Consider the following 27032-nt stretch of genomic DNA (forward strand, 5'->3'; position numbering starts at 1 on the left):
ATTATATAAACATTTATTAATTAAAAGCACTACAACAAGGACACCCAGTGTCACTACACTACAACTAATACAGAAAGAGAAAACAAACTAAGCATCTACAGAACTACAGCAAAACAACGCTAACTAAACGCCCACTAAACGCACCACACAACACATCAGAGAATTGCATTCTCACCGTCCGCGACACACGCGATCCCAAGGGGCCCACCGATCGCAGAATTCTCCCAGGGTGCCCATGATTACCGCGTGCTCCCTCTCCAAGGACACCCGCACGCGGACATGAGCCCGGAAGACGGGCAGGCAGGTGGACCGGCCAGAACCCTTGGCCGCCCGCCGCCACAACCCATGGGTGACCACTCAGCTTATTAGCTCCATGCCAGCCCCATCACACCCACCCCCTCTCTCATTTCCCTGTAACCCTCCAACTCACTCTCTCACCCCACCCCATCAACCGACTTTGTATCCTTCTACCTACACAACTTATAGCGGCCAATTAACCCACCGACCCACACATTGTTGGGATGTAGGAGGAAACCAGAGCCCCCGGGGGAAACCCACGGGGAACGTACAAACTCCACACAGACAGGATTGGAGGTCGGGATTGAACCCGGGTCTCTGGAGCTGTGGGGCATTTATCCTGTGCAATGGTGAGTGTCTGACTGTGACTCTGCTCCTGAGCTGGGAGGAGAGCTGAAGGATGGTCACTTAGATTCTCCCAGAGGAGACAACCTCTCCATATCCATTCTAAGGTCCTTCCAGAGCTCCTGTTTCATCGTCCCCTCCCACCCTCCCACCCTCCCAACATGCAGCAGGTACAGACGCTGAAACCCTTCCTCACTAGGCAACCTCCAGCACCGGTGGTGTTGTGCACAGCAAGGAAGGTTTTCTAAAGCCACAGGAGGATGTAGATCAGTTGGAAAGTTGTAGGGAGCGTTGGCAGATGGAGTTTAATCCTGACAAGTGCGAGGTGATGTATGTTGGAAAGATGAACAAGGGTAGGACATACAGAGCAGATGGTCGGGCCCTAGGGAGTGCTGGTGAACAGAGGGACATTCAGGTACAAGTCCAAAGATCCCTGAAAGTGGCAGTACAGACGGGCAAGATGATGAAGGTGGGGTATGGGATGCTTGTCTTCATTAACCACAGCACAGTACAGAGCTGGAATGTTATGTTACAACTTTATGAAACTGGTCAACCCACAGCTGGAGCACTGAGTACAGTTCTGGTCCCACACTGCAGGAAGGACGTGACTGCACTGGAGGGGGTGTGGAGGGGGCACCCCAGGATGGTGCCTGGATGGAGTGGTTCATCTATAAGGAGACACTGGAGAGGCTGGGTCTGGGTTCCCTGGAGCGAAGCAGGCCGAGGGGAGACCTGATGGAGTGTATAAAAGTATGAGGCCCTACAACTCTTCCCATTCCAGGTATCAGTCTGGTAACCCTCCAAAAGTGTTCACATCCTCACACAGGCAGACAGATACTGTACCCCGAATGTCAGATGTGCCTCAGTTCCCCTCTCGATGAAGTCTTTAGTTTTTCTAATGACTTAGTTAGTTAACTCGCCAACTTCTAACAGCTAGGGACTAAATTAGAAAGCAGAACCAAAAAGGTAATCATTTCTGGATTGTTACCTGAGCCACACGCCAATTGGCAGAGAGTCAAGAAGGTTAAAGAGGTAAACGCGTGGCTCAGAGATTGGTGTGGGAGAAGTGGGTTTGAATTCGTGGGACGTTGGCACCAGTATTGGGGAAGGAGGGGGCTGTTCCGATGGGACGGGCTCCACCTGAACCACGCTGGGACCAGGGTCCTGGCAAATCACATAATTAGGGCTGTAGATAGGGCTTTAAACTTAACACTGGGGTTCAACAGCATGGAAAATTGTGGAAAAGGTTAAAGGCAGGCAGAGCGCAGAAGAGGTTACTGAAGTCTCTAGAATAAAAAGGACAGAGTTTAGAAAAGGTTAGGAATATAACTTCATGCAACATGAGGTCAACTTCAAGCAGGGAGACAGTGAATAAAGGACTGAGGGTTTTATCCTTGAATGCACACAGTACATTGTAAATGAGTTCACAGTGCAGATTGAAATTGGCCGACAGAGGAGGTTCACAAGAACGATCCCAGGATTGAAAGGGTTAACGTATGAGGAGCGTTTGATGTCTCTGGGCCTGTACTCGATGGGGTTCAGAAGGATGAGAAGGAATCTCATTGAAACCTACCAGATAATGAAAGGCCTGGATAGAGTGGACATGGAGAGGCTGTTTCCATCAGTGGGAGAGTCTGGGATCCAAGGGCACAGCCTCAGAATAAAGGGATGTCCCTTTAGAACTGAGATGTGGAGGAACTTCTTTAGCCAGAGGGTGGTGAATCTGTGGAATTCGTTGCCACAGACGGCTGTGGAGGCCAAGTCATTGGGTACATTTAAGGCAGAGATTGATAAGTTTTTGATTGGTGAGGGGGTTAAGGGTTATGGGGAGAAGGCGGGAGAGTGGGGTTGGAAAGGAAACCAGCCGTGATTGAATGGCGGAGCGGACTCGATGGGCCGAATGGCCTAATTCTGCTCCTATATCTTATGGTCTTAAGGACTTCCTTTCGGAAAGTCAAATCCAGGTAGGACTTTCACAGTGAACAGTAGGTCCCTGGGGAGTGTTGTAGAACAGAAGGACCTTGGAATATAGGTACACGGTTCCCTGAAAGTGGAGTTGCAGGTAGACAGGGTGGTGAAGAACACATCTGGCAGGCTGGCCTTCATCAGTCAGGGCAGTGAGTACAGAAGTTGGGAGGTCACGGTGCAGTTGTACAGGGTGCTGGTGAGGCCGCACTTAGAGTATTGTGTTCAGTTCTGGTCGCCCTGTTACAGGAAAGATGTCATTAAACTGGAAAGGGTGCAGAAAGGATTTACAAGGCTGTTGCCAGGACTTGAGGGACTGAGTTATAGGGAGAGGTTGGACAGGCGAGGACGCTACTCCTTAGAGTGTAGGAGTGACCTTATGGAGGTGTATAAAATCATGAGGGGCATAGATAGGGTGAATGCACTCAGTCTTTTTCCCCAGAATTGGGGAATCAAGAACTAGAGGGCATAGGTTTAAGGTGAGAGCGGAGAGATTTAAGAGAAAATTGAGGGGCAACTTTGTTTTTACACAAAGGGAGGTATCTATGTGGAACGAGCTGCCGGAGGAAGTGGGTGAGGCAGGTGCAATAACAACTTTTAAAAGACACTTGGACAGGTCTATGGATGGGAAAGGTTTAGAAGGTTATGGGTCAAACACTGACAAATGGGACTGGCTTGGATGGGCATCTTGGTCAGCATGGACCAGTTGGGCTGAAGGGCCTGTTCCTGTGTTGTATGACTCTGTACCTGCAGACTAGCCTCCTGCAAACCGTGCAGCAGAATTGCCAGAGTCCACAATCCAGCACCATTTAGATCAGAATTGTTTCATTACCCTGCCAAACGGAACACGTTCCCACTGTCCCACCTTACAGTCCACTCCACAGAACCCTCTGCAGCCTCCTCACTCCACCGGACACTCCCTTTCCTCCCCATCTCCTCTAGCCTGTCCCCGAGGCACACCACCCGTTACCGCTTGCCAACCAGAGGCTCGGGGCGACCGCAGGGATCCGGTGGGTGGGAGGGGTTGGGGGCTGGGGTCACTGGTGCCATCAGGTCTGGGGGAAGTGAGTGAAGGTGACGGCTTGGGTTGTGGAAGTTGGGACACAGGGAGGCACTCACCCCAGGGGCAGTGTGAGGGGGCGTAGGGGGGCAGAACCTCACAATGTTTACCTATCTGGACAAGGCTACGGACCAAGTGCTGCTGAATGGGATTAGTGCATGGACTCAATGGTCAGTACAAATACAGTGGGCCGAAGGGCCTATCTCTGAGTGGTATGACTGTATAATTGAGCCACAACGCTAATCTCCAGATCCAGAGTCTGAGCCATGGGTCACAGCTGACTGAAGTTTATGGAAGCTGTGGGCGATAGGAAAGGTTAATCATGGAATCATAGAAAGTCCAGCACAATACAGGCCCTTCGGCCCACAATGTTGTGTCAACCTTTAAACCTTGCCTAAGACAATCTAACCCCTTCCTCCCAAATATCCCTCTATTTCAAATTCCTCCATATGCTTATCTAACAATCTTTTGAATTTGACCGATGTACCTGCCTCCACCACCGCCCCAGGCAGCGCATTCCGTGCCCCAACCACTCTCTGGGTGAAAAAACCTCCCTCTGACATCTCCCTTGAACTGACCACCCATTACTTTAAAGCCATGCCCTCTTGTATTGAACATTGGTGCCCTGGGAAAGAGGCGCTGGCTGTCCACTCTATCTATTCCTCCTAATATCTTGTACACCTCTATCATGTCTCCCCTCATCCTCCTTCTCTCCAAAGAGTAAAGCCCCAGCTCCCTTAGTCTCTCCTCAAAATGCATACTCTCCAATCCAGGCAGCATCCTGGTAAATCTCCTCTGTACACTTTCCAACGCTTCCACATCCTTCCTAAAATGAGGCGACCAGAACTGGACACAGTACTCTAAGTGTGGTCTAACCAGAGTTTTGTAGAGCTGCAACAAGAAGTTAAGGAGAGATTTTCCATAATATTAAAGAGAGGAACAGTTTCAAAGCCACATAAGGACCAGAGAGCATGGATTCCTGGTGAGGATGAGATTTGGGACGGATTTGGGGCAGATTGTTGCACAGGTTCCCTTAAAGCCATTTTGAGACATTCACTTGCCTCCACCAGTGGTCTGCTGGGGGTTTAACGGGAGACGGAGCTGTCTCCACCATCCGGAGTTGTCCTGTCCTCCCCCAGTCCCAACATCCAGGTACAAGACCACCTGGCCCCAGTTGCCCATCACACTTAATTCACCTCATGTCTAGTAAAACTCCCACCACACCCAGCCACTGTGGACAGCCCCATCTCCAGACCCCCCCCGGACCGTTAATACAATTTACCTTTGCCCATAGGTACTCAAGCATGAGCTTCTACACCTGAGAGAACACTCGCCCAATGTCCCCAACCTGTGCTTGCGGTTTAACCCTTTCTGTCCTCGCATTGTTCTGCTGACTTTACCCCTCAGCTGTTTCCATAGAGCCCAGGAAATAGGGAGAAGCCAATCAGCCCCGTAAACCTGCCCCACTGATCAGCAGGTGTTCCAGATGTGAGCCCTGGTCCTGGACTCTCTAGTCAAGAGAGCCATCTCCCCACACTGACCTCACTCAGCCCTTTAAGAATTCTGATGGAGTCAGCTCTCGTTCTTCTGAACTCCAAAGAATAGAGGACGAGCCATCTCTTCAAACCAGGTCCGGTGAACGTTCCCTGCACTCCCCCATTCCTTCTACCTTCCCTGGGAGAGCAATTGTACACAGGACTTCAGATGTGGTCTCACTAAGGCCCCGTGTAATTGTAGTGAAACACCTCTTGCACATAACTCATCTTAAATAAAAGACCAACACTCCTCTTGCTTCCTAATCACTCGCTGTGCCTGAAACTTGCACACAAGGACATCTGGATCCCTTCGAACATCAGTACTATCCGATGTCTCACAATAGAGTCATAGAGTAACACAGCACAGAAACAGGCCCTTCGGCCCAACCAGTCCATGCCGACCAAGATGCCCATCTAAGCCGGTCCCATTTGCCGGTGTTTGGTCCGTATCCCTCTGGGCCTTTCCTATTCACGTAACTGTTAAATGTTGTTAATGTACCTGCCTCAACCACTTCCTCTGGCAAAATTTTGGTCGCAAATTGAACGAGCTCCTGTCTTTCCATGTTATATCCATCTCCCACCCACAGCTCCATCCTTTGAAGCCTCTGTGCATCCCAATTAGCACTTAGTTTTATGTCATCAGTGGACCTGGATATGCTCTGTGGCTCCCTCAGCCCCACTGTCAACCAGTTTATTCCCACTATGTGCCTTGTCCATTGACCTGTTCTGAACCCAGGGCAGTAAATTACCCAGCCCCATGGGTTCTAACCTTGTTCACCAACCTCCAGTGTGGCATCTTATCAAAAGTCTTCTCAAAATCCAAATCCCCTTTTCTAAACCTCTGGAACCATTAATAGATTAATCAAACACGGTTTTCCTGCTATAAACCCACATCGATTCCACTCAATCACACCTTTATCGCTAAGTGTCTTGACATCATATCCTTTATTACAAGATCCAGCATTTCCCCAATTACTGAAGTTTGTTTAACACCCTAAAAACTTCCACCACAAAATTCCCCAGTGTCCTTGACAGTTGGGTCACTGGGAGCCATTGACAGAGACACAACGTACAAAACATTGATTCACCGTAGTGTTGACACAAAACGCAGATGCCACATGGCAGGCGGACTGAGACAGCCGACCACACTTGGGTTGTTTGGGGATGGAGGGGAGCAGCCAGCAGTACACAGGCTGCGCTCACACACTGGTGTCCTTTCACCCTCAGATACTGTGGGAGAGGCAGGAGTGACAGAACCACACTGTCGCCCTCCCCTCCCCTCTCGCCCCACCACCAACAGCCCCCCCCCCCCCCCCGACACATTGAGACACCGACTGCATCGTGCCTTGGACAGGCTCCAATTGTCCCCATGTTCCCAGCCCCCAGCAGGGCTCCTGGGCCTCGATCAGACTCTCTTCTCCGCAGGGAGGGTCCCAATCAGCAGCTCCTTGTTGCCAAAGTCCCAGTAAGCCGTCATGTGGAAGGCCATGTTGGATAGAACCACGAGGTACTCCAGGAAGGAGAAGACAGTGTAAACTGCAAGAGGCAGCAAGTGCACAGGTCAGGGCAAGGGCACAGGTCATGGGGCACAGCTCAGGGCAAGGGCACAGGTCAGGGGACATAGGTCAGGGCAAGGGCAGAGGTCGGGGACATAGGTCAGGGTAAGGGCACAGTTCAGGGGGCACAGATCAGGGTAAAGATCAAGGCACAGGTCAGGGTAAGGCACACACCAATGGGCACTGCCTAGGGTAAGCGCACACAGGCCAGAGGGTAGAGGTCAAGGCGAGCTCAGCTGGGGCTCCAGACCAGGTTCACTGGCACAGAAGGAGAAGCGTTCAACTCCAGGTGTGGTGTCACCCCTGTGGTCACAGGTCCTGGGCAGTGAGTGGGTCAGGGGTGCACTGGTGTGTCCCCCTTGAGTTATGGGGATGGGTGGGGAACGAGCACTGGATTTCGGGGAGGGGGGGAATGGGGCAGCGTGCTCCGGGATCACACTCACCTCCATGCTCACAGTAAACATTGTGTCGCAGGTAGCAGCCGGCCGCCAGGAGGAAGCAGGTCAGATTGAACACGAAGAGCCTGATCTTCCACCGGTAGGATGTCCGCTCCTGGGGGGATCAAAGGGCGGGCAGGAGTCAAAGGTGCAGGAAGGAGGGCAAAGGAAAGGAGGGCGGGAGGAGGAGAAAGTCAAGGTTCTTTCATTTCAAAAATCATCCCAACAAAATATACGACATACGGCAAACAGCAGATGGAGCTCAATCCATGGGCTTTAGTGAGGAGTTTGACAAGGTCCCTCATGGGAGGCTCATCCAGAAGATTAAGATGCACGGGATCCACGGTGAATTGGCCGTTTGGATTCAGAACTGCCTTGTCCGTAGAAGACAGAGGATAGTGGTCGATGGGACTTATCCTCGCTGCAAGTCTGTGGCCGGTGGTGTTCCGCAGGGATCCGGACCGGGACCTCTGCTGTTTGTGTGATAAATAAATGTATAAAAATGTAAATGAGTGGTTTGATATGTCTGCAGACAACACAAAGATTTGTGGACAGTGTAGAGGGCTGTCAAAGGATACAGTAGAATACAGATCAGTTACAGATATGGGCGGAGAAGTGGCAGATGTGGTTTAATCTGGGCAAGTGAGAGGTGTTGCACTTTAGGAAGTCAAATGTAAGGGGAAAGTTACAGTTAATGGCAGGACCCTCAACATTGATGTTGGGGTCTTGGGGTCCAAGTCCATAGCTCCCTGAAAGTGGCAATGCAAGTAGATAGGGTGGTAAAGAAGGCGTACGGCACGCCTTAATCAGTCAGGGTGTTGAGTATAAAAGTCAGGAAGTCATGTTGCAGTTGTATAAAACTTTGGTTAGGCCACATATGTCGTGTGTGTGCAGTTCTGGTTGCTGCTTACAGGAAGGATGTGGAGACTTTGGAGAGGTTGCAGAAGGGGTTTACCAGGATGTTGCCTGGATTAGTGAGTGTTAGCTATAGGGAGCATTGGACAAACTTGGGTTGTTTTCTCTGGAGTGTTGGGGGCTGAGGGGAGACCTGATAGAGGTTTATAAAATTATGAGAGGGACAGATAGGGTAGACAGTCAGAACCTTTGTCCCCAGGGTAGAAATATCAAGTACACACATTAGACAGTGACACACACTGTACACCAGGTCAAACCGGTTAACACTCTCCATTCCTCAGAACTGGGGGAGAGTGAAGGAAGGGAGATATTCAGACTGAGTGAATGGGGACGGCTCTCAGCCCAATGCACAAGGAGTCTGTGAACATCTGCATCGTCCAGGCTCCCCACACCTAAAGCTCCCTCTGCACCATCCCATCACACACTCCCGGGGTCAGACACCAAGTGAAGCTCCCTCTGCACTGTCCCATCACACACTCCCACATTCTGGCTGCACTTCAGCCCCACTCCTCTGACCTTGGGACACCTGATGTGGGGGGGGGATGTTCCGGTTGGGGGACCAGCTCATTGCTCTGTTGCTGGGCCTGGCCAGATACCTAACACAGCTCCAGGCAGTGAGACTTCAGGGGTTCAGCCCGAGCCGATCTGCCTGTCCTCTTTCTGAGGGTATGTCCGTGTCCCGATATCCCTGGGGTATGCGATGTCCACCGACTCTCTGGAGGCCTTCTGGGACTGGTGGGCTCCAGGGCAGGAGTGTGTCCTGGACCCAGTAATGAGGTGATTTTAAAACTCAGGGGCTGAAGAAACAACAGGTGTTAGCTGGAAGTGAAGCTCCCTCAGTGAGCGGAGGGATTCAGCAGCACCAGCGAGGTTGCTGCTGGCACCGGGACGGCGTTACCCGGACGGACAGGTCCCGGCTGCACCCGGGCCCCGTCTCCACCCTCGGCTCCCTGCCAGCACCTCGTTGGGGATGAGGAAACCACGGATCCTGTTGCGAGGGGGAACTGAGAGTCTGATTGCATCATCCCTGGCCATCTGTCAGCAAGTGGTTGGAGGGGGACCTGAGGAAGAACCGCTTCCCTCAGACGGTGGCCCGAATCTGGAACACACTGCCCAAGGGGGCAGCTGAGGGAGACACTGTATCCAGCTGGGCACCGAGGCACGACGGTGTACGGACGACCACCGGGACACGGAGCAGGTGCTGGAATCTGGAGAGATATAATCAGCGGGTCGGGCGGCATCCATGGGGGGAATGGACAGTCGAGGTTTTGGGTAGTGGGTACCCAGTGGTCAGCATGGACATGCGGGCTGAAGGGCCTGTTCCTATGCTATGGGACCATGGCTCCATGTCACAGTAATGCAGACACCCTGACAGCCAGACACCCACCCTGGGGACTCAGTGCATGGGGGAGGGGGGGGATTCCCAACTGTGGTTCACTGTCATCCACCCCTCCAACGTCCCAGAGGGAGGGGCAGCACTGAGGGAGTGCCGCATGATCGGTGTTCAGTCTTCATACAAAGTCAAAGTTGAGTTTATTGCCACAGGCACAGGTTCAATGAAAAACTTCCCTGCAGCAGCATCACAGGCACACAGCAGCAGGTAAGCAGCATTCACAAGAAAAACACAAATTAAACATAAATTATGCACAATCTTTACAAGAAAAAAAACATAATTAGAACAAAAAAAGTCCATTTTCATGCAGTGATGCTGAACTGCAGTGATCAGGGTTGTGCCGGTAGGTTCTAGAACCGAATGGTTGAAGGGAAATTGCTGTTCCTGAACCTGGTGGTGCGGGGACTTCAGGTACAAGACACACAAACCATGAGGTGACAAAGAATCTGCTGGAGGGTCTCAGCGGGTCAAGCAGCATCTGTGGGGGAGGGGGGGAGGAAGTTTCAGTCCCGATGCAGGGTCGGGAAATGTCGACAATTCCTCTCCCCCTCCCACAGATGCTGCTCGACCTGCTGAGTTCCTCTGCAGATTGTTTGTGGCTCCAGATTCCGGCACCTGCTCTCCCCGTTTTCAGAGGTGGGTGCGATCTCTCTCCCACTGCCCACAGCCAGCAGCTGCCACAGGTTTCCTGGTTATTGTCCCATCGCTCTGTGTGTGTGTGTGTGTGTGTGCGCGCGCGCGCTGGGGGTGTGTGTGTGTGTGCGTGCGCACGCGCGCGCGAGTGCTGGGGTGTGTGTGTGCGTGCGCGAGTGTTGGGGTGTGTGTGCGCGTGCGCGAGTGTTGGGGTGTGTGTGCGCGCGCGCGAGTGTTGGGGTGTGTGTGTGTGCGCGAGTGTTGGGGTGTGTGTGTGCGCGTGCGCGAGTGTTGGGGTGTGTGTGTGCGTGCGCGAGTGTTGGGGTGTTGGGGTGTGTGTGTGCGCGCGCGCGAGTGTTGGGGTGTGTGTGTGCGCGCGCACGCGCTGGGGGTGTGTGTGTGTGCGTGCGCGCGCGCGAGTGTTGGGGTGTGTGTGTGCGTGCGCGAGTGTTGGGGTGTTGGGGTGTGTGTGTGCGTGCGCGAGTGTTGGGGTGTTGGGGTGTGTGTGTGCGCGCGCCCGCGCTGGGGGTGTGTGTGTGTGCGTGCGCACGCGCGAGTGTTGGGGTGTGTGTGTGTGTGCGCGAGTGTTGGGGTGTGTGTGTGCGCGCGCGCGAGTGTTGGGGTGTGTGTGTGCGTGCGCGAGTGTTGGGGTGTTGGGGTGTGTGTGTGTGCGCACGCGCGAGTGAGTGTTGGGGGTGTGTGTGTGCGCACGTGCGCGTTGGGGTGTGTGTGTGCGTGCGCGAGTGTTGGGGTGTTGGGGTGTGTGTGCGCGCGCGCACACGCGAGTGAGTGTTGGGGTGTGTGTGTGCGCGCGCGAGTGTTGGGGTGTGTGTGTGCGCGCGCACGCGCTGGGGGTGTGTGTGTGTGCGTGCGCACGCGCGAGTGTTGGGGTGTGTGTGTGCGTGCGCGAGTGTTGGGGTGTGTGTGCGCGCGCGCGAGTGTTGGGGTGTGTGTGTGCGTGCGCGAGTGTTGGGGTGTTGGGGTGTGTGTGTGTGCGCGCGCGAGTGTTGGGGTGTGTGTGCGCGCGCGCACGCGCTGGGGGTGTGTGTGTGTGTGCGTGCGCACGCGCGAGTGTTGGGGTGTGTGTGTGCGTGCGCGAGTGTTGGGGTGTGTGTGTGCGCGCGCGCGAGTGTTGGGGTGTGTGTGTGCGTGCGCGAGTGTTGGGGTGTTGGGGTGTGTGTGCGCGCGCGAGTGTTGGGGTGTGTGTGTGTGCGCACGCGCGAGTGAGTGTTGGGGGTGTGTGTGTGCGCACGTGCGCGTTGGGGTGTGTGTGTGCGTGCGCGAGTGTTGGGGTGTTGGGGTGTGTGTGCGCGCGCGAGTGTTGGGGTGTGTGTGCGCGCGCGCACACGCGAGTGAGTGTTGGGGTGTGTGTGTGCGCGCGCGAGTGTTGGGGTGTGTGTGTGCGCGCGCGCGAGTGAGTGTTGGGGTGTGTGTGCGCGCGCGAGTGTTGGGGTGTGTGTGCGCGCGCGCGCGAGTGAGTGTTGGGGTGTGTGTGCGCGCACGCGCGCGAGTGTTGGGGTGTGTGTGTGCGTGCGCGAGTGTTGGGGTGTGTGTGTGCGTGCGCGAGTGTTGGGGTGTGTGTGTGCGCGTGCGCGAGTGTTGGGGTGTTGGGGTGTGTGCGCGCGCGCGAGTGTTGGGGTGTGTGTGTGCGCGCACGCGCGAGTGAGTGTTGGGGTGTGTGTGTGCGCACGCGCGCGCGAGTGTTGGGGTGTGTGTGTGCGTGCGCGAGTGTTGGGGTGTTGGGGTGTGTGTGTGCGCGCGCGAGTGAGTGTTGGTGTGTGTGCGCGCGCGAGTGAGTGTTGGGGTGTGTGTGCGCGCGCGCGCGCGCGCGAGTGTGTCGGGATGTGAGTGTTAAAAGTGTGAGTGTGTCAGAGTGTGTGAGAGAGAGCCGACTACACACAAATCGGCAGCACTACTTCCTACGTTACCACATCGACCACACTACGACAGGTCCCGGGTGTGAAGCGCTGTGGTCGGTGAGGGGCGGCAGAAGTGTGTGTTTATTTAGGGAGCATCACAGCCGTGTTGGGAGGGGAGTATAAACGGAAGTCGGCGCAGAACTCGGGACTGCACCGTCACCCCGAGACGACAGGCTTGTCACACGCAAAGCGCTACTCGGGGCAGGTTTGCCATCTGCAGAGTGCAGACCACCCCGGTGTGAGCACCCCCCACCTCTCACAGACGGGCGGCCGAGCCACGTTCACACAAGCCCCCGAGGCTGCAGCGCGTAAGACAGACGCAGAGCCGCTGAGGTCCATGCAGTCGGTGAACTCACAGCCCCACCTCACCCTCCCGACCCAGCCCCGAAACCCGACTGCGAATCCCCCTCCCCACACACTCGGGGAGGGGGGAGGGGGGAATCGAGGGCGGGGGAGGGACTGCTGAGTCTGCCTCGCCGTGCAGTGACTGGGAGCCGACTTCCTGCAGCTCCACCGCACGCAGCAAACAGCACGGCTCCTTCCCCCTTCGCAGCCCCGCTGCACAACCGCAGGCGCTCGCCGCCGCTGCAACGCCGCCGCTGCAACGCTGCCGCTCACGGGCAGGGGCTTTAAATAGATGCAAACGGTCATCGGCAGAAACCCCCCACGCCTCACAGACGGCTGGAGGGGGTGGAGAGGGGCAGGGGGGAAGGGGGGGGGGAGTGAAGGGGACGGGGCGGGGGGAGTGGAGGAGGGGAAGGGGAAAGGAGAGGGGAACGAGGAGGGAAGGGGGCAAAGGGGAGGATCGAGGGGGAGGAGGGAGGGAGGGGAGGAGAGGAGGGACGACAGAGGGGGAGGACGGAGGTGGGAACGGAAGGATGGTGGGGGAAGGGGAGGAAAGGGTGGGGGAGGTGGGCTGGGAGGGGAACAGAGGAGAGGGAAGGGAAGGGGCGAAGGGAGGGTGGGAGGGGAGCAAGTGCCAAGGAAGGAGGGAGGGGTGGGCTTGGAATGAGGGGTCCCTCCCACCCATCTCTGTCCAGCTGTGCTGTGCCTGAGTACAGATGTTGAGGTGGGACGGAGCCTCCCTCTCCCCGCCACACCCAGGGAACGGTCACTGTGAAGGCCCAAGGTCCCTCAGCCACACTCGCACGCCCCTCGGAGAATTCAGGTGGACCTGCACAGGGGGATGGATGGGTGGGGGATTTCCCCACTGAACCCGGGGCTGAGGATGAGGGTTACGTGGGAGTCACACACAGCACGGAAACAGGCCCTTCGGCCCAACTGGTCCGTGCCGGCCAAGATTCCTACCTGAGCCAGTCCCATTTGCCTGCACTTGGCCCGTATCGCTCTAAACCTTTCCGATCCACGAACCTGTCCAAATGTCTTTTAAACGCTGTAACTGTCCCCACCTCTACCACTTCCTCTGGCAGCTCGTTCCACACACCCACCACCCTGTGTGTGAAAAACTTGCCCCTCAGGTCCCCTTTAAACCTCTCCTCTCTCACCTTAAACCTGTTTTAGACTTCCCTACCCTGGGGAAAACACTGTGACCGTCCACTTTATCCACAACCCTCATGATTTTATAAACCTCCATCAGGTCACCCCTCAGCCTCCTTCGCTGGGGGAAAAACAGTCCCAGCCCATCCAATCTCTCCTTAGAGCTCAAGCCCTCCTGTCCTGGTAATGTCCTCGTGAATCTTTCCTGCACCCTCTCCAGCTTTAATGATGCCCTTCCCATAGCTGGGTGACCAGAACTGCACTCCGTACTCCAGGTGTGGCCTCACCAACGTCTTGTGGAGACAGAGTGCAATGGGGTAGTCGAGTGGACCGATGGGGTATAATGTGGGAGATGCAAGAATGTGGAGAGGTCTGGGGCCGAGTTTCGGAATCAGGGATCACCTGTTTAAAAACAAAGATGAGGAGGAATTTGTCAAATTGTGAATCTGTGCCAGAGAGCCATGGGGAGAACACAAGGCCATGTTCTGGTCCACGGGGAGGAGGCCGGAGAGGGGAGCAGAGGTGAAGATCAGATGACACAGGCAGAAAGAGGCTCTTCGGCCCATCAAGTCCATGCCAAGTGGAATTTCAGAGCAGACCCACGGGTCCAATCACCGACTCTTGTGTAAATAGACTCACTCCCACTCTACCCCCCCCCCCCCCCAACCCCAAACCCCAAACCTTGGGCTGGAAGAGGCAGAGGACTCATCCATCTGCCTCGGGGCTGGAGAAGTGGAGCTACAAGGAGAACTATCCGTCTCTGCCCGTGGGGACACACCTTCCCCAGGACAGCAGAGGGGCGAATTCTCCCCCAACACGTCCCCTCCCTCCACAGTGGCTCGATGCCGCCATCTGCTGACAGCAGTAGGAACTGCAGTATAATGAGAAACAGCGGATGAACTGATGGGTTGGACCTCAGACCCACCTACCATGAGCTGTTGGCTGTAAGTCACTCACAATATCAAGTCTAAAGGTATGCAGAGTGGTGAAGGACCGCTCCACATACTCTAACCCTCCCTCACACACCATCGGGAGTACCTACAGCAGGCGCTGCCTCGAGAAGGCAACATCAGTCATCAAAGATCCCCACCATCCGGGCCACGCCGTCTTCTCGCAGCTCCCATCAGGCCTGAAGTCCCACACCACCGGGTTCAAGAACAGCTACCTCCCTTCAACCATTTGGTTCTTGAACCAACCTGCACAACCCTAATCACTACCTCAGTACAGCAACACTGTGGCCACTTTGCACTAAAATACTTTTTTTTTGTTCTGATTGTGTTCTTTCTCGTAAAAATTGTGTTTAAGTTACGTTTTTCTTGTGAATGTTGTGTATCTGATGCTCTGTGCCTGTGATGCTGCTGCAAGTAAGTTTTTCATTGCACCTGTGCACACACGTGCCTGTGCGTGTGGCAATAAACTCGACTTTGACACCCCCCAAACAGTCAGTCTCACAGACACACACGAGCAAGGCTGAGAACCCTGGCGTGGCTGACAGAACCATGGGAGTGCCTCACTGCCAGAGGAACAAAGCACATGGACTTCTATGGAAGTGATCCTCAAACCCCACAGCCCCAAGCTCTCCCCAGAGCCCCAAATAAATTATAAAGAGGAGACAGGACGCTACACAGGGATATGGACCGGCTGATAAAGTGGACAAGGATCTACCAAATGGAGTGCATTGTGGGGAACATGTGAAACCATCCACTCAGCAGGAAGAATTAAGACAAGTGTCAGATCTAAATGGTGAGGGGGTGCAGGGCTCAGTGACACAGAGGGACCTGGGTGTTCTGGTGCACAGTTCACAGAAGGGTCAGCGGCAGGTACAGCGAGTAATTAGGAAAGAGTCCGAGTCACACCAACCAAGATGCTCATCTAAACCAGTCCTATTTGTCCATATTTGGCGCATATCCATCTAAACCTTTCCCGTCCACGGACCTGTCCAAATCTCTTTTAAATGTTGTCAATGTACCTGCCTCAACCACTTCCTCTGGCAGCTCGTTCCACATACGGACCACCCTCTGGGTGAAGAAGTTGCCCCTCAAGTTCCTATTAAATCTCTCCCCTCTCACCCATGCCCTCTAGTTTTTGATTCCCCAACCCTGGGAAAACACTGTGCATTCACCCAATCGATGCCCCTCATGATTTCATACACCTCTATAAGATCACCCCTCAGTCCCATACTCTCCATGAGTAGTCCCAGCCTGCCCAAACTCTCCCTGTAACCCAGGCCCTCAAGTCCTGACAACATCCTCAAATTTCCTCTGCACTCTTTCCAGCTTAATGGCATCTTTCCCACAGCAGGGTGACCAAAACTGAACACAATATTCTGAATGTGGCCTCACCAGCATCCTGTACAATTCCAACATAACATCCTAACTCCTGTACTCGATGCCCTGACTGATGAAGGCCAGTGTGCCAAACACCTTCTTCACCACCCTGTCTACCTGTGACACCACTTTCAGGTAACCATGTACTGAAAGTTCACAGAATGCTATTGTTTAATGCTCAGGCAGCTGACTGAAGTAGGGAGGTTGTGCTTCAGTTAAATGGGGCGTTGGTGAGATCACTGTATAGTATTGGTCACCTTATTTAAGGATGTCAGTGCATTGGAAGCAGTTCAGAGAAGGTGTACTGGACTGATTGCTACAGTGGGTGGGTTGTCGAGTGAGGAAGGGTTGGACAGGCTGGGCTGGTATCTGCTGAAGGTTAGAGGAGAGGGGACTTGACTGAAACATACGAAGTCCCGGGGTCCTGACCGGGTGGGTGAGGAGAGGATGTGTCCTCTTGGGGGAGAATTTGGAGTTATACAGCATGGAAACAGGCCCTTCGGCCCAACTCATCCATGCTGACCAAGCTGCCATCCTGAACTATTCCCACGTTCCTGCGTTTGGCCCCATATAGAAGCTGGAACGGAGGGTCAGTGCTTAAAAATAGAGTAACCTTCTAAAACAGACGGTGATTTGTTTCCTTCAGGGGGCTGAGAGTCTTCAGAGCTCTCTTCCTCAGAGAGTCCGTGGACATTTTTAAGGCAGAGGGAGACGGAATTGTGATGCGAGGGAGTGAGAGGTCACTGGGATTGGTGGGAATGCAGACGAGGTCACCACAATCTTAAGGAATCCTAACCCTAAGGCAGGCTCGATGGGCTGAGTGGCCTCTCCTGCTCCCAAGTCATATCCGATTGCTTCGGATGCCTCTAACTTCTCTTAAAGGTCAGCAATCTCTGTCCCTCGGGGCCGCCCCCGGCAGGGGCGGGGGTCCCTCGGGGCCGCCCCCTGCAGAAAAACTTCTCCCCAAACTGAAAACAAAAATTCTGCAGACGTTGGAAATCTGAAACAAGAACAGAATGCTGGAGATACTCAGTGAGTGAGGCAGCATCTGTGGAGAAAGCAACAGAAGTAATAAGGAGATGAAAAGAATTTGGACTTCTGTTTCTTTACACCAGAACCGGGGACTTTTGCCTGCCATCATTTATTTTAATCCTTTTGTTATATGGTCTGCCCTGTTGGACACGTCCCACAGACTCATCACTGATATCACGGGACACAGGCAAAGATTTTAACTGCTCCTTAACCATCTCCACCCATCAGAGACAGTCCCCTTCTCCACCCATCACCCTCCCACAACTTCTCTGTTACCCAGACTAACTCGTTCTCATTCCCAGTTGTGACGAAGGGGCTCAGACCTGGAACATTAACCCTCTTTCCCTCCCCACAGATGCTGCCTGACCCACTGAGTGTTTCCAGCAATTTCCGTATTGATTTCTTTATGTTGCAGCCAGCTCGGTGACAATGGAGGGCGCAGGAGACGCTCACCCAGGATGCTGCCTGGATTACAGAGTATTAACTATGAGGAGAGGTTGGTCGAACTTGGGTTGTTTTCTCTGGAGCGTCGGAGGCTGAGGGGAGACCTGATGGAGGTTTATAAAGTTATGAGAGGCATCGATAGGGTAGACAATCAGAGTCTTCCTTCCAGGGTAGAAATGTCAAATACTAGCGGACATAGGTTTATAAGATCTTTATTAGTCACATGTACATTGAAACACACAGTGAAATGCATCTTTTGCATAGAGTGTTCTGGGGGCAGCCCGCAAGTGTCACCACGCTTCCGGCACCAACATAGCATGCCCACAACTCCTAACCTGTATGTCTTTGGAATGTGGGAGGAAACCGGAGCACCCGGAGGAAACCCACACAGTCATGGGGAGAACATACAAACTCCTTACAGACAGCGGCCGGAATTGAACCCGGGTCACTGGCGCTGTAATAGCGTTACGCTAACCGCTACACTACCGTGCCTGCCCAGGTGAGAGGGGGCAAGTTTAAAGGAAATGTGCGGGGCAAGTTTTTTTTTGTACACAGAGAGCAGTGGGTGCCTGGAACGGGCCACCAGGGGTGGGGGTGGAGGCAGATACGATAGAGGGGTTTAAGAGGCTGTTAGACAGGAACCTGAACAGGCAGGGAATGGAGGGATCTAGAACGTGTGCAGGCAGATGGGATTAGTTCAATTCGGCATCATGGTCAGCACAGACACAATGGGCTGAAGGGCCTGTTCCTGTGCTGTACCGTTCTGTGTTCTATGTCAGAAGGAAGTTCGAAGGCGCAGACTCGGTTTGCCAGCACAATACAGCGCGGGCCAAATGGCAGCTGCTGAACAGGTGCCTGTGGCTCCCCACCCCCCCTCACACCATCCCCACACCGGCTCACTCCCCACTGCAGCAAGGGGACCATCACTGATGGGACGCAGATTTACAAAGGGTCTGGGAGTGTCGGGGACGCCAGGTGGGTGTCGGGGGGGGGGGGGAAATCAGGAGGGCGGGGTAGAGGGGGCAGGAGACAAGGGGTGGGTGTGAGTGAGGGTGAAGGAGACCACTGCTCCCAGTGGTGGACAGGGATCCATTACACGGAACAGTACAGCACAGGACCAGGCCCTGCGGCCCACAACATCTCTGCTGAACACGATGCCAATCTGGCTAACCCCTTCTGCCTGCACATGATCTGTATCCCTCCATTCCCCGTCTAACTAAATATCTCTTAAATGTTGCTATCGTATCTGCCTCCACCCCCACCCCCGACAGCCTGTGCCAGGCACCCACCACTCTCCGTGTAAAATCTTGCCCCACACATCTCCGTTAAACTTCCCCCTCTCACCTTAAACCCAAGCACTTAGTATTTGACATTTCTAACCTGGGAGAGAGACTCCGTCTATTCTATCTGTGCCTCTCGTAATCTCTTAAACCTCCATCAGGTCTCCCCTCAGCCTCCGCCGCTCCAGAGAGAACCACCCAAGTGTGACCGCCCTCTCTGCCGGGCGTGCAGAACCAATGTGGAGGAAAGGTGGGCATTACCTCGGGACTTACTGTGTTTTTCTGCCTCCAGTGCCAGATGACGCAGGTTAGGAACATGTGAAGCATGGACGATGCCATGAAGGTGATAAAGGCTTTCTCGTGGACCCCTGCAACGAGACAAAGTGGAGTAGCTGGGACTGATCTCCGGGACACACTGACGATTCTTCAAAAGTAAACCCTGGAGGGGGAGATTTTACCCATTAATCCCAAGAATCAGAGCTCTCCCCCACTAATCCCGGGAATCAGAGCTCTCCTCACTAATCCCAGGAATCAGAGCTCTCCTCACTAATCCCGGGAATCAGAGCTCTCCCCCACTAATCCTGGGAATCCTGGGAATCAGAGCTCTCCTCACTAATCCCGGGATCAGAGCTCTCCTCACTAATCCCAGGAATCAGAGCTCTCCTCACTAATCCCGGGAATCAGAGCTCTCCCCCACTAATCCTGGGAATCCTGGGAATCAGAGCTCTCCTCACTAATCCCGGGATCAGAGCTCTCCTCACTAATCCCAGGAATCAGAGCTCTCCCCTACTAATCCCGGGAATCAGAGCTCTCCTCACTAATCCTGGGAATCAGAGCTCTCCTCACTAATCCCGGGAATTGGAGCTCTCCCCCATTAATCCTGGGAATCATAGGTCCTCCTTGACCAATGCCAGGGAATCGCTCCTCTTGACAAGAGACTACGGATGCTGGGAATCTGGAGCAACCAATCTGGAAGGAGACCCTCCTTCCAATCTGTCGCCTGGTCCATTTTTGTTCCCTGTCCCACCCCCCCCCCCTCCAGCCCCCCACCACTTACCCACACCCCCTTCCCCCACAACACCCACCCCCCTCCCCCACAACACCCACCCCCCTCCACCCACACACTTCACCAACTGGATTCCCACCCCCAAGTGGTTCCATCTGTCCTTCCCCTCTCGGTCCCCACATTGTGTCCCCACTTGTCACCCTCCCAGCCGTCTCCACCTTCACCCTCCCCCCCCCACACGGCTCCGTCTGCCCCCCTGCCCTTTTATCCCCTTGTCTGCCTCCACCTATCCCCCACCTCCCTCCGTTTCCCCACCCCAACTCCATCTGTCCGTCACCATTCACCCCTCCTTGGTCCACCTATCCCCCACCAGCCCGTCCCACCCCACCTCCCCCTATCTCCCCTCTAGTGCAGGGCTTCGACCGAAACGTTGACAATTCCTTCCCTCCTCCTCCCACAGACGCTGCTCGACCCGCTGAGCTCCCCCAGCAGGGTGTGTGTTGCTCCAGACTCCAGCGTCTGCGGACGCCTGTGTCTCCAACACAAGTAATTCACGTTGTGTCAGACTGCTGCCCAGCCCTTGACCTTCTCCGGGTAACATAGAACAGTACAGCACAATACAGGCCCTTCAGCCCACAATGTTGTGCTGACCTTTAAACCTCACCTAAGACTATCTAACCCCTTCCTCCCACATATCCCTCTATTTTAAATTCCTCCATATGCTTATCTAGCAATCTCTTGAATTTGACCAATGTACCTGCCTTCACCACTGCCCCAGGCAGCACATTCCATGCCCCAACCACTCTCTGGGTAAAAAACCTTCCTCTGATATCTCCCTTGAACTTCCCACCCATTACTTTAAAGCCATGCCCCTTGTATTGAGCATTGGTGCAGTAACACTGCGGCAGTGGAAGGAACCCCCACCCCCAACTCCTCAGAGCCGGCGGGGGCAAGGATTCCCGGGACCAGGATGTGGGGAGTGGGTGGGTGAGGGTACTCACAGTGGTTCTCGCTGGACGAGACGTACGTCAGCAGCAGCAGTGCCATGTTCTCCAGGAGGTTGGAGGCGAGGTTGATGAGGCAGAGCGAGCTGTACCAGGTTGCGGGTGAGGAGATCCGGCAGTAGTGGCTCCAGTAGGTGACGGCCACCAGCAGCCGGGGAGCCGAGTGCAGGCCGATGCAGAACCTCCAGACGTAGCGCTGGGGCGCCTCCCCGCCGATGGCGGCGCTGATCGATGGCAGGTAGTTGGGGACCTGCAGAAGGGAGAGGGGTGAGGGTCAGGGAGAGGTGGCCACCGTCACTTGATCGCTGCCTCGTCTCCGCTGGAGATGCTTGTTCAAAACTCACAACAGGAGCAGGCCATTCAGCCCCTCAAGGCCACTCAATACTGTCCCAGGACCCAGCCCAATACATCACAGGAACATCCCTCCCCACCAATGGTAGCTACAGGAGGTGCTGCCTCAAGACGGCAATGTCCGTCATCAAAGATCCCCACCATCTGGGCCGTGCCATCTTCCAACAGCTCCCATTGGGCAGGAGGTACAGAAGCCTGAAGTCCCACACCACCAGGTTCAGGAACAGCTACTTCCCTTCAACCATTCTGTTCTTGAACCAACCGGCACAACCCTAATCATTACCTCAGTACAGCAACACTGGGACCACTTTGATCACTTTGCACTAAAATAGACTTTGTTTTTCTTTTGTTCTAATTGCGTTCTTTCTTGTTTAATTTATGTTGTTCTCGTGAATGTTGCTTATCTGATGCTCTGTGCCTGTGATGCTGCAGCAGGTAAGTTTAGCATTGCACCTGTGCACACGGACTTGTGCATGTGACAATAAACTCGACTTTGAACTTTGACTTTGTACACTGGCGCAGTGGGTTGAGCTGCTGCCACACAACACCAGAGACCTAGGTTTAATCTCGACCCCCGGTGCACATTCACTCTGCGACCCTGTGGGTTTCCCCGGGTGCTCCAGTTTAGAACGCAGAACAGTACAGCACGGGAACAGGCCCTTCAGCCCACTGTGTCTGTGCCGACCATGATGCCAAATTAAACTACATCCCTTCTGCCTGCACAGGATCCATGCCCCTCCATCCCCTGCCTGTTCACGTTGGGTCAGTGGGGCAATCGGCTGCAGTAAATTGCCCCCAGTGTGTGGGTGAGGGGTAGAATCTGAGGGGAGTTGATGACTGTGTGGCCAGATTCTGCTCTAACTCCATCTACAAGTTTGCAGATGATACCACCGTTGTAGGCTGTATCTCAAACAGCGATGAGTCGGAGTACAGGAAGGAGATAGAGAGCTTAGTGGAATGGTGTCATGACAACAACCTTTCCCTCAATGTCAACAAAACAAAAGAGATGGTCATTGACTTTAGGAAAGGGGGCAGTGTACATGCTCCTGTCTACATCAATGGTGCTGAGGTCGAGAGGGTTGAGAGCTTCAAGTTCTTTGGAGTGAACATCACCAACAGCCTGTCCTGGTCCAAACACGTAGAAGCCATGGCCAAGAAAGCTCACCAGCGTCTCTACTTCCTCAGGAGGCTAAAGAAATTTGGTTTGTCCCCTTTGACTCTCACCAACTTTTACTGATGCACCGTAGAAAGCATCCTATCTGGATGTATCACGGCTTGGGATGGCAACTGCTCTGCCCAGGACTGCAAGAAACTGCAGAGAGTTGTGGACACAGCCCAGCGCATCACGGACACCAGCCTCCCCTCCGTAGACTCTGTCTTTACCTCTCGCTGTCTTGGTGAAGCAGTCAGCATAATCAAAGACCCCACCAACCCGAGTCATTCTCTCTTCTCCCATCGGGTAGATACAGGAGCCTGAGGGCACGTACCACCAGGCTCAAGGACAGCTCCTATCCCACTGTGATAACACTATCGAACGGTTCCCTTATTCAATGAGATGTACTATGACCTCACGATCTACCTTGATGTGACCTTGCACCTTATTGCACTGCATTTTCTCTGTAGCTGTGACACTTTACTCTGTACTGTTATTGTTTTTACCTGTACTTCATCAGTGCACTCTGTACTGACTCAGTGTAACTGCACTGTGTAATGAATTGACCTGTATGATCAGTTTGCAAAACAAGTTTTTCACTGTACCTCAGTACAAGTGACAATAATAAACCAACACCAATCAGTTTAAATGAATGGTTGATGGTCGGCACAGACTTAATGGGCTGAAGGGCCTGTTTTTTGTGCTGTATGACTATCGCTGATCATTTACCTCAATTCCACACTCCCACCCTCCCCTCCCACACCTAGAAATTGATCTCCACCCCCCCCCCCCCAACTTATTTTCAGGGACTTGGTCCACACCTTCTCTCGTGAGAAGAAATTTCTCCCCATCTCGGTCCTCAATCTCTCAGCCTGTGCTCCCTGGTTCTCAACCCCCCGGTGAGGTGAAACACCCTCCCCACATCCAGACTGCCCCACTCTGTCAGAATTTCCTTGTATCCATTAGATCCCTTCCAAACTCCAGAGAGCACACTGGGGACACAGAGACACAACAGACGCTGGAACCTGGAGCAACACACAAAGTGCTGGAGGCAGCATCCGTGGGGGGGAGCGGACAGTGGACGTTTAGGGTCGAGACCCTTCAGCTGGACTGAGAGATAGAGGGGAGGGGAGGTGAGGGGAAGGGGTGGTGATGTGTGGATCCAGGTGAGGAGGGGTGATGGGCAGATGCGGGGTGTGGGGGGAGAGTGGGGATGATGCAGGAAGCTGGGAGGTGACAGGTAGAGGTGACAAAGGGCTGAAGATGATGGAATCTGATAGGAGGGGAAGGTGGAGCCTGGGATAAAGGGAGGGAGCTGGGAGGGGAACCGGCAGGGCGAACGTGTGGGTGATGGGCAGTCGACCCAACCTCCCCTCACACTGCAGTCCCATCCGAGGAATCAGTCAGGTGAACCTCTCTCAGGTAAGGAGACCAAACCTGTACACAATACAGGGGCTCTGCAGGTCACGACAGGGTTCTGTCGAACAGTTCGCAAGTTGGAAATACAGCACCCGGCAATGTGTTTAAATAAAAACACAAGCCCACCGAGGGCAATGTGTAGTTATACCAGGGTGGCTAACTCAACCATTCAGATGTTGCCACGAATGGAGTTCCCTCGGCAGAAGATGTCTGCAGCTCCACAGCAGCTGACAAGCCTATCCCATCGTTCTCCCAAACCTTGGCCATATATGTGGACTGTACACAGGTCGGGCACTCATACCCTGGGGTGGACCTGCACTCCAGTAACAAACGATCTGCTGGAGGAACTCAGCCGGTTGAAGCAGGAAGACTTTCAAACATTGTTCCTCCAGCAGATTGTGCGTTGCTCCAGATCCCAGCATCTGCAGTGTCTGGTGTCTCCAGACCTGCACTACACCCTTCACTGCCAGTTGTCTTCCAGGGACTCTGTTCCCCTCTCCCCAGACGCTGCCTGACCTGCTGAGTATCTCCAGAATTCCCCGCTTTTTATTTCTGATTTCCAGAATCTGCAGGTTTTTGCCTTTAGGTCACATTACAAGGTGTAACTTCAATATCTCGGGTCACACTTTGCCCTCTGGTGATCTCCATCAAATGAGGCAGTTTCTGAGAGGGAAGGAGGGAGCACCTGAGGTCCTGCTTCCCGAGGGTGGGGAGTCTGCAACCCCGGGGTCGACTGCTTCAGTCAGGTATGAGAAGGAATCTCTTCAGTCCGATGGCTCTGAACCTTTGCATTTCTTCCCCCCATCATAGTTGGTTCCCACTCACTGAGAATATTCGAGATTAATGGATGATCACTGGACACTGGCAATGGGGAAGTGAACACAGAACATTATACAGCATGGAAATAGGCCCTTCGGCCCAACTCGTCAGTGCTGACCAAGCTGCCTAGCTGAGCCAGTCCCATTTGCCTGCATTTGGCCCCCCTTTCTCTAAACCTTTCCTATCCATGCACCTGTCCAAATGTCTTTTAAACACTATAATCGTACCCACCTCTACCACTTCCTCTGGCAGCTCATTCCACACACCCACCCTCTGTGTGGAAAACTTGCCCCTCAGATCCCCTTTAAATCTTTCCCCTCTCACCTTAAACCTGTGTCCATAGATCTAGACTCTCCTAACCTGGGAAAAAGAGTGACCATCCACTTTATTTACACCCCTCATGATTTTATAAACCTCCATCAGGTCACCCCTCAGCCTCCTTCGCTGGGGGAAAAACAGTCCCAGCCCATCCAATCTCTCCTGATGACTGAAGCCCACCAGTCCTAACAACATTCCTGTGAATCCATCCTTCCTTCCAGCCAGGTAACAAAGGAAGACATGGACTCAGGGGCTAGCAGGAACCTGATGGGCCAAATGCACAGAGTTTGGCCTGGGTTTCTTCCCGGGAGGTTGGTTCACACCGATGGTTGATGCCGCCCTCACCCTGCAGTGGGTCGCCGTTGTCTCCTCGAAGTTAAACAGCAGAGACCAAACGATGCAGAACAGGAAGCCGAAGAGGGGGCAGAGCACCGTGGCGACGGCCAGGGTGGTGAAGCGGAGCCGCAGTAGGCCGGGGTCCTTGTCCACGGGGAGGAACGTGGGCAGCAGCCTGTAAACCCAACACAAAGCAGGTGAGGCTGGGGGCAAGGCTGGCATCATGGGAACAGCAACCGGGGGTGGGGGGGGCCTCATACAGGGACCACCGATTGCCCCACCCAGCCCACAATCCCAGTTCCGGACCCCACAGAGTCATTCTGAGGAAGCCCCCACACTGTGGGGGTGATTTTCAGTCATTCAGCACAGAAACAGGCCCTTTGGCCCACCAGGTCAGTGCTTACCATCACCCACCCACTTAAACTGACCCCATTTCCTTCTCCCAACATCCCTCCCCCTCCCAGATTCCACCCCCGGGGGACAATTTACAGCAGCTGATTATCCCACTGAGCTGCATGTCATTGGGATGTGGGAGGGAACCAGAGCGCCCAGGGGAAACCCACGGGGTCACAGGGAGAGCGTGCAAACTCCACACAGACAGAGCCAGCGGTTGGGATTGAACATGAGGTAGCAGCACTACCCGCCCCACCAAAATCTGACGATGAGACAAGGAAACAGTTCTGATAGATGGAGAATAGATGCCAACATATTTAAGCAGCAACACTCATGAGGAAGAATCTCAGGGTGGCACTTCACACAGTCAGCAACCCCCCTATTGCTCAGAGACCACCAACGGGTGTCCAGATCACCCTGAAGGTAGAAGGCCAGACCCCAGGGAAACACGAGCTCACCTAACTCCAGTTCCTGGCACTCCTACAATCACCATCCCATCTCCAGATTAAACAATACCTCAACTTTGTTTCCAAACCAACCCCTTCCGTCCTCGTACCCGGTGGTCTCCGTCCTGGAGTGAACCCGTGATTCTGTGAACATTGTGGGGGCAGCTCCAGGGATCAAGGATCCAAGAGGTTTCAACACCTGTCCAGGTTCCTCACCCACCCCCATCCAACAGCCCTGACCTGGTAACTCCCACCCAAACCCCAGCCATTCCTTAACCCCCCACTGCTAGTCCAACCTCATCTCAAATACTCCCAACTATTCCCTCAACCCAAACTCAACCACCCCCAGTCCCCAACTCCCCCCAGTGCTCCAACCCCCTCCCAAATACTACAACCAAACCCCACCGACCCCAACTCCCCAAAGACCCCCACCCATCCCCCAACCCACAGGCAGACCCGACCCAACCCAAACGTCCCGCACTCACCACCCACCCCACCCCACACCCTCCCAGCCCTCACCCGCCCCAGTAATTGCCCCAACCTTCCCCTGTTCCTGACCCACACTCCTAGTGACTCCCCAACCACAGACAAGATCCACCACCCCCCCCCGATGAGGTCCTGAGGCCAAACCTGATGCCTTGAGCCATATCAATACAACCCGTGGGATCTTTCTGTGCGCACACACACACACACCCCGGCTCCTGCAGCCCCGGGCCGGGCCCGGCGCCTCATTAATGCACCTCAGCAGACACCTACCTCTCCCCCATCGCAGGCCTGGGAAGCAGCGCCCGATTACAACCTGGCCCGGAGGCCCCGCCGAAGCCTGCGCCCTCACGGAGTGCCGCTCCCCCCCCGCTCCGGCACTCAGGGCAGCGGCGCGACTTCCGTGAAAGCGGCGGCGAGAGAAGCGGAACGGCGAGCGGCCGCCGAGGCCCCGGCCCCAGGGGCGGGGAGCGGGCGGGGCCTGAGCCTGGGCCTGGGCCAGGGGCGGGGCCTGCGATGGGGGGGGCGGCACCGGAGCAGGGCGGGGCCTCGGGTACAGGTGAGGCACAGGCCCAGCCTCAGGCACGGGGGCGGGACCGGGGGAGGGGACCAGGGTGGGGCCTGGCAACAGGTGTGGGGCCTCGGTTAGGGGAGAGGTTCAGGGCGAGG

General features: G+C 54.6%; 1 protein-coding gene across 3 annotated transcripts; it reads right to left on the reverse strand.

The window, feature by feature from the left end:
• On the reverse strand, positions 1-26816 carry pgap2 (post-GPI attachment to proteins 2). 3 transcript variants are annotated; one of them, XR_007957132.1, is made up of 7 exons: positions 26637-26778; positions 25051-25216; positions 20643-20895; positions 18897-19003; positions 7439-7668; positions 7202-7310; positions 6571-6738 (listed from the first exon to the last, which is right to left on the reverse strand). XR_007957132.1 is itself a non-coding variant. In XM_052025982.1 (6 exons), the coding sequence occupies exons 1-6, from the start codon at positions 26645-26647 to the stop codon at positions 6608-6610; spliced, it is 765 nt and encodes a 254-aa protein (XP_051881942.1). In that variant the 5' UTR covers positions 26648-26778; the 3' UTR covers positions 1-6607. The 3 variants fall into 3 exon arrangements, 2 of the variants coding, with proteins under 2 accessions (XP_051881942.1, XP_051881941.1); XM_052025982.1 differs by lacking the exon at positions 7439-7668 and having other exon boundaries at positions 1-6738; positions 18909-19003; XM_052025981.1 differs by lacking the exon at positions 7439-7668 and having other exon boundaries at positions 2-6738; positions 26637-26816.
• Between the last annotated feature and the right edge of the window lie 216 nt (positions 26817-27032).

This window comes from Pristis pectinata, chromosome 11 (assembly GCF_009764475.1).
Source record: "Pristis pectinata isolate sPriPec2 chromosome 11, sPriPec2.1.pri, whole genome shotgun sequence".
NCBI lineage: Eukaryota > Metazoa > Chordata > Chondrichthyes > Rhinopristiformes > Pristidae > Pristis > Pristis pectinata.

Excerpts from the sequence above, each read along its gene's own strand:
- pgap2 (XM_052025981.1), bottom strand. Across the intron at positions 20,896-25,050 it reads CAACGGCGACCCACTGCAGG|GTCCCCAACTACCTGCCATC; the intron begins GTGAGGGCGGCA and ends TCCCTTCTGCAG. Across the intron at positions 7,311-18,896 it reads AAAACACAGTAAGTCCCGAG|GAGCGGACATCCTACCGGTG; the intron begins GTAATGCCCACC and ends TGATCCCCCCAG.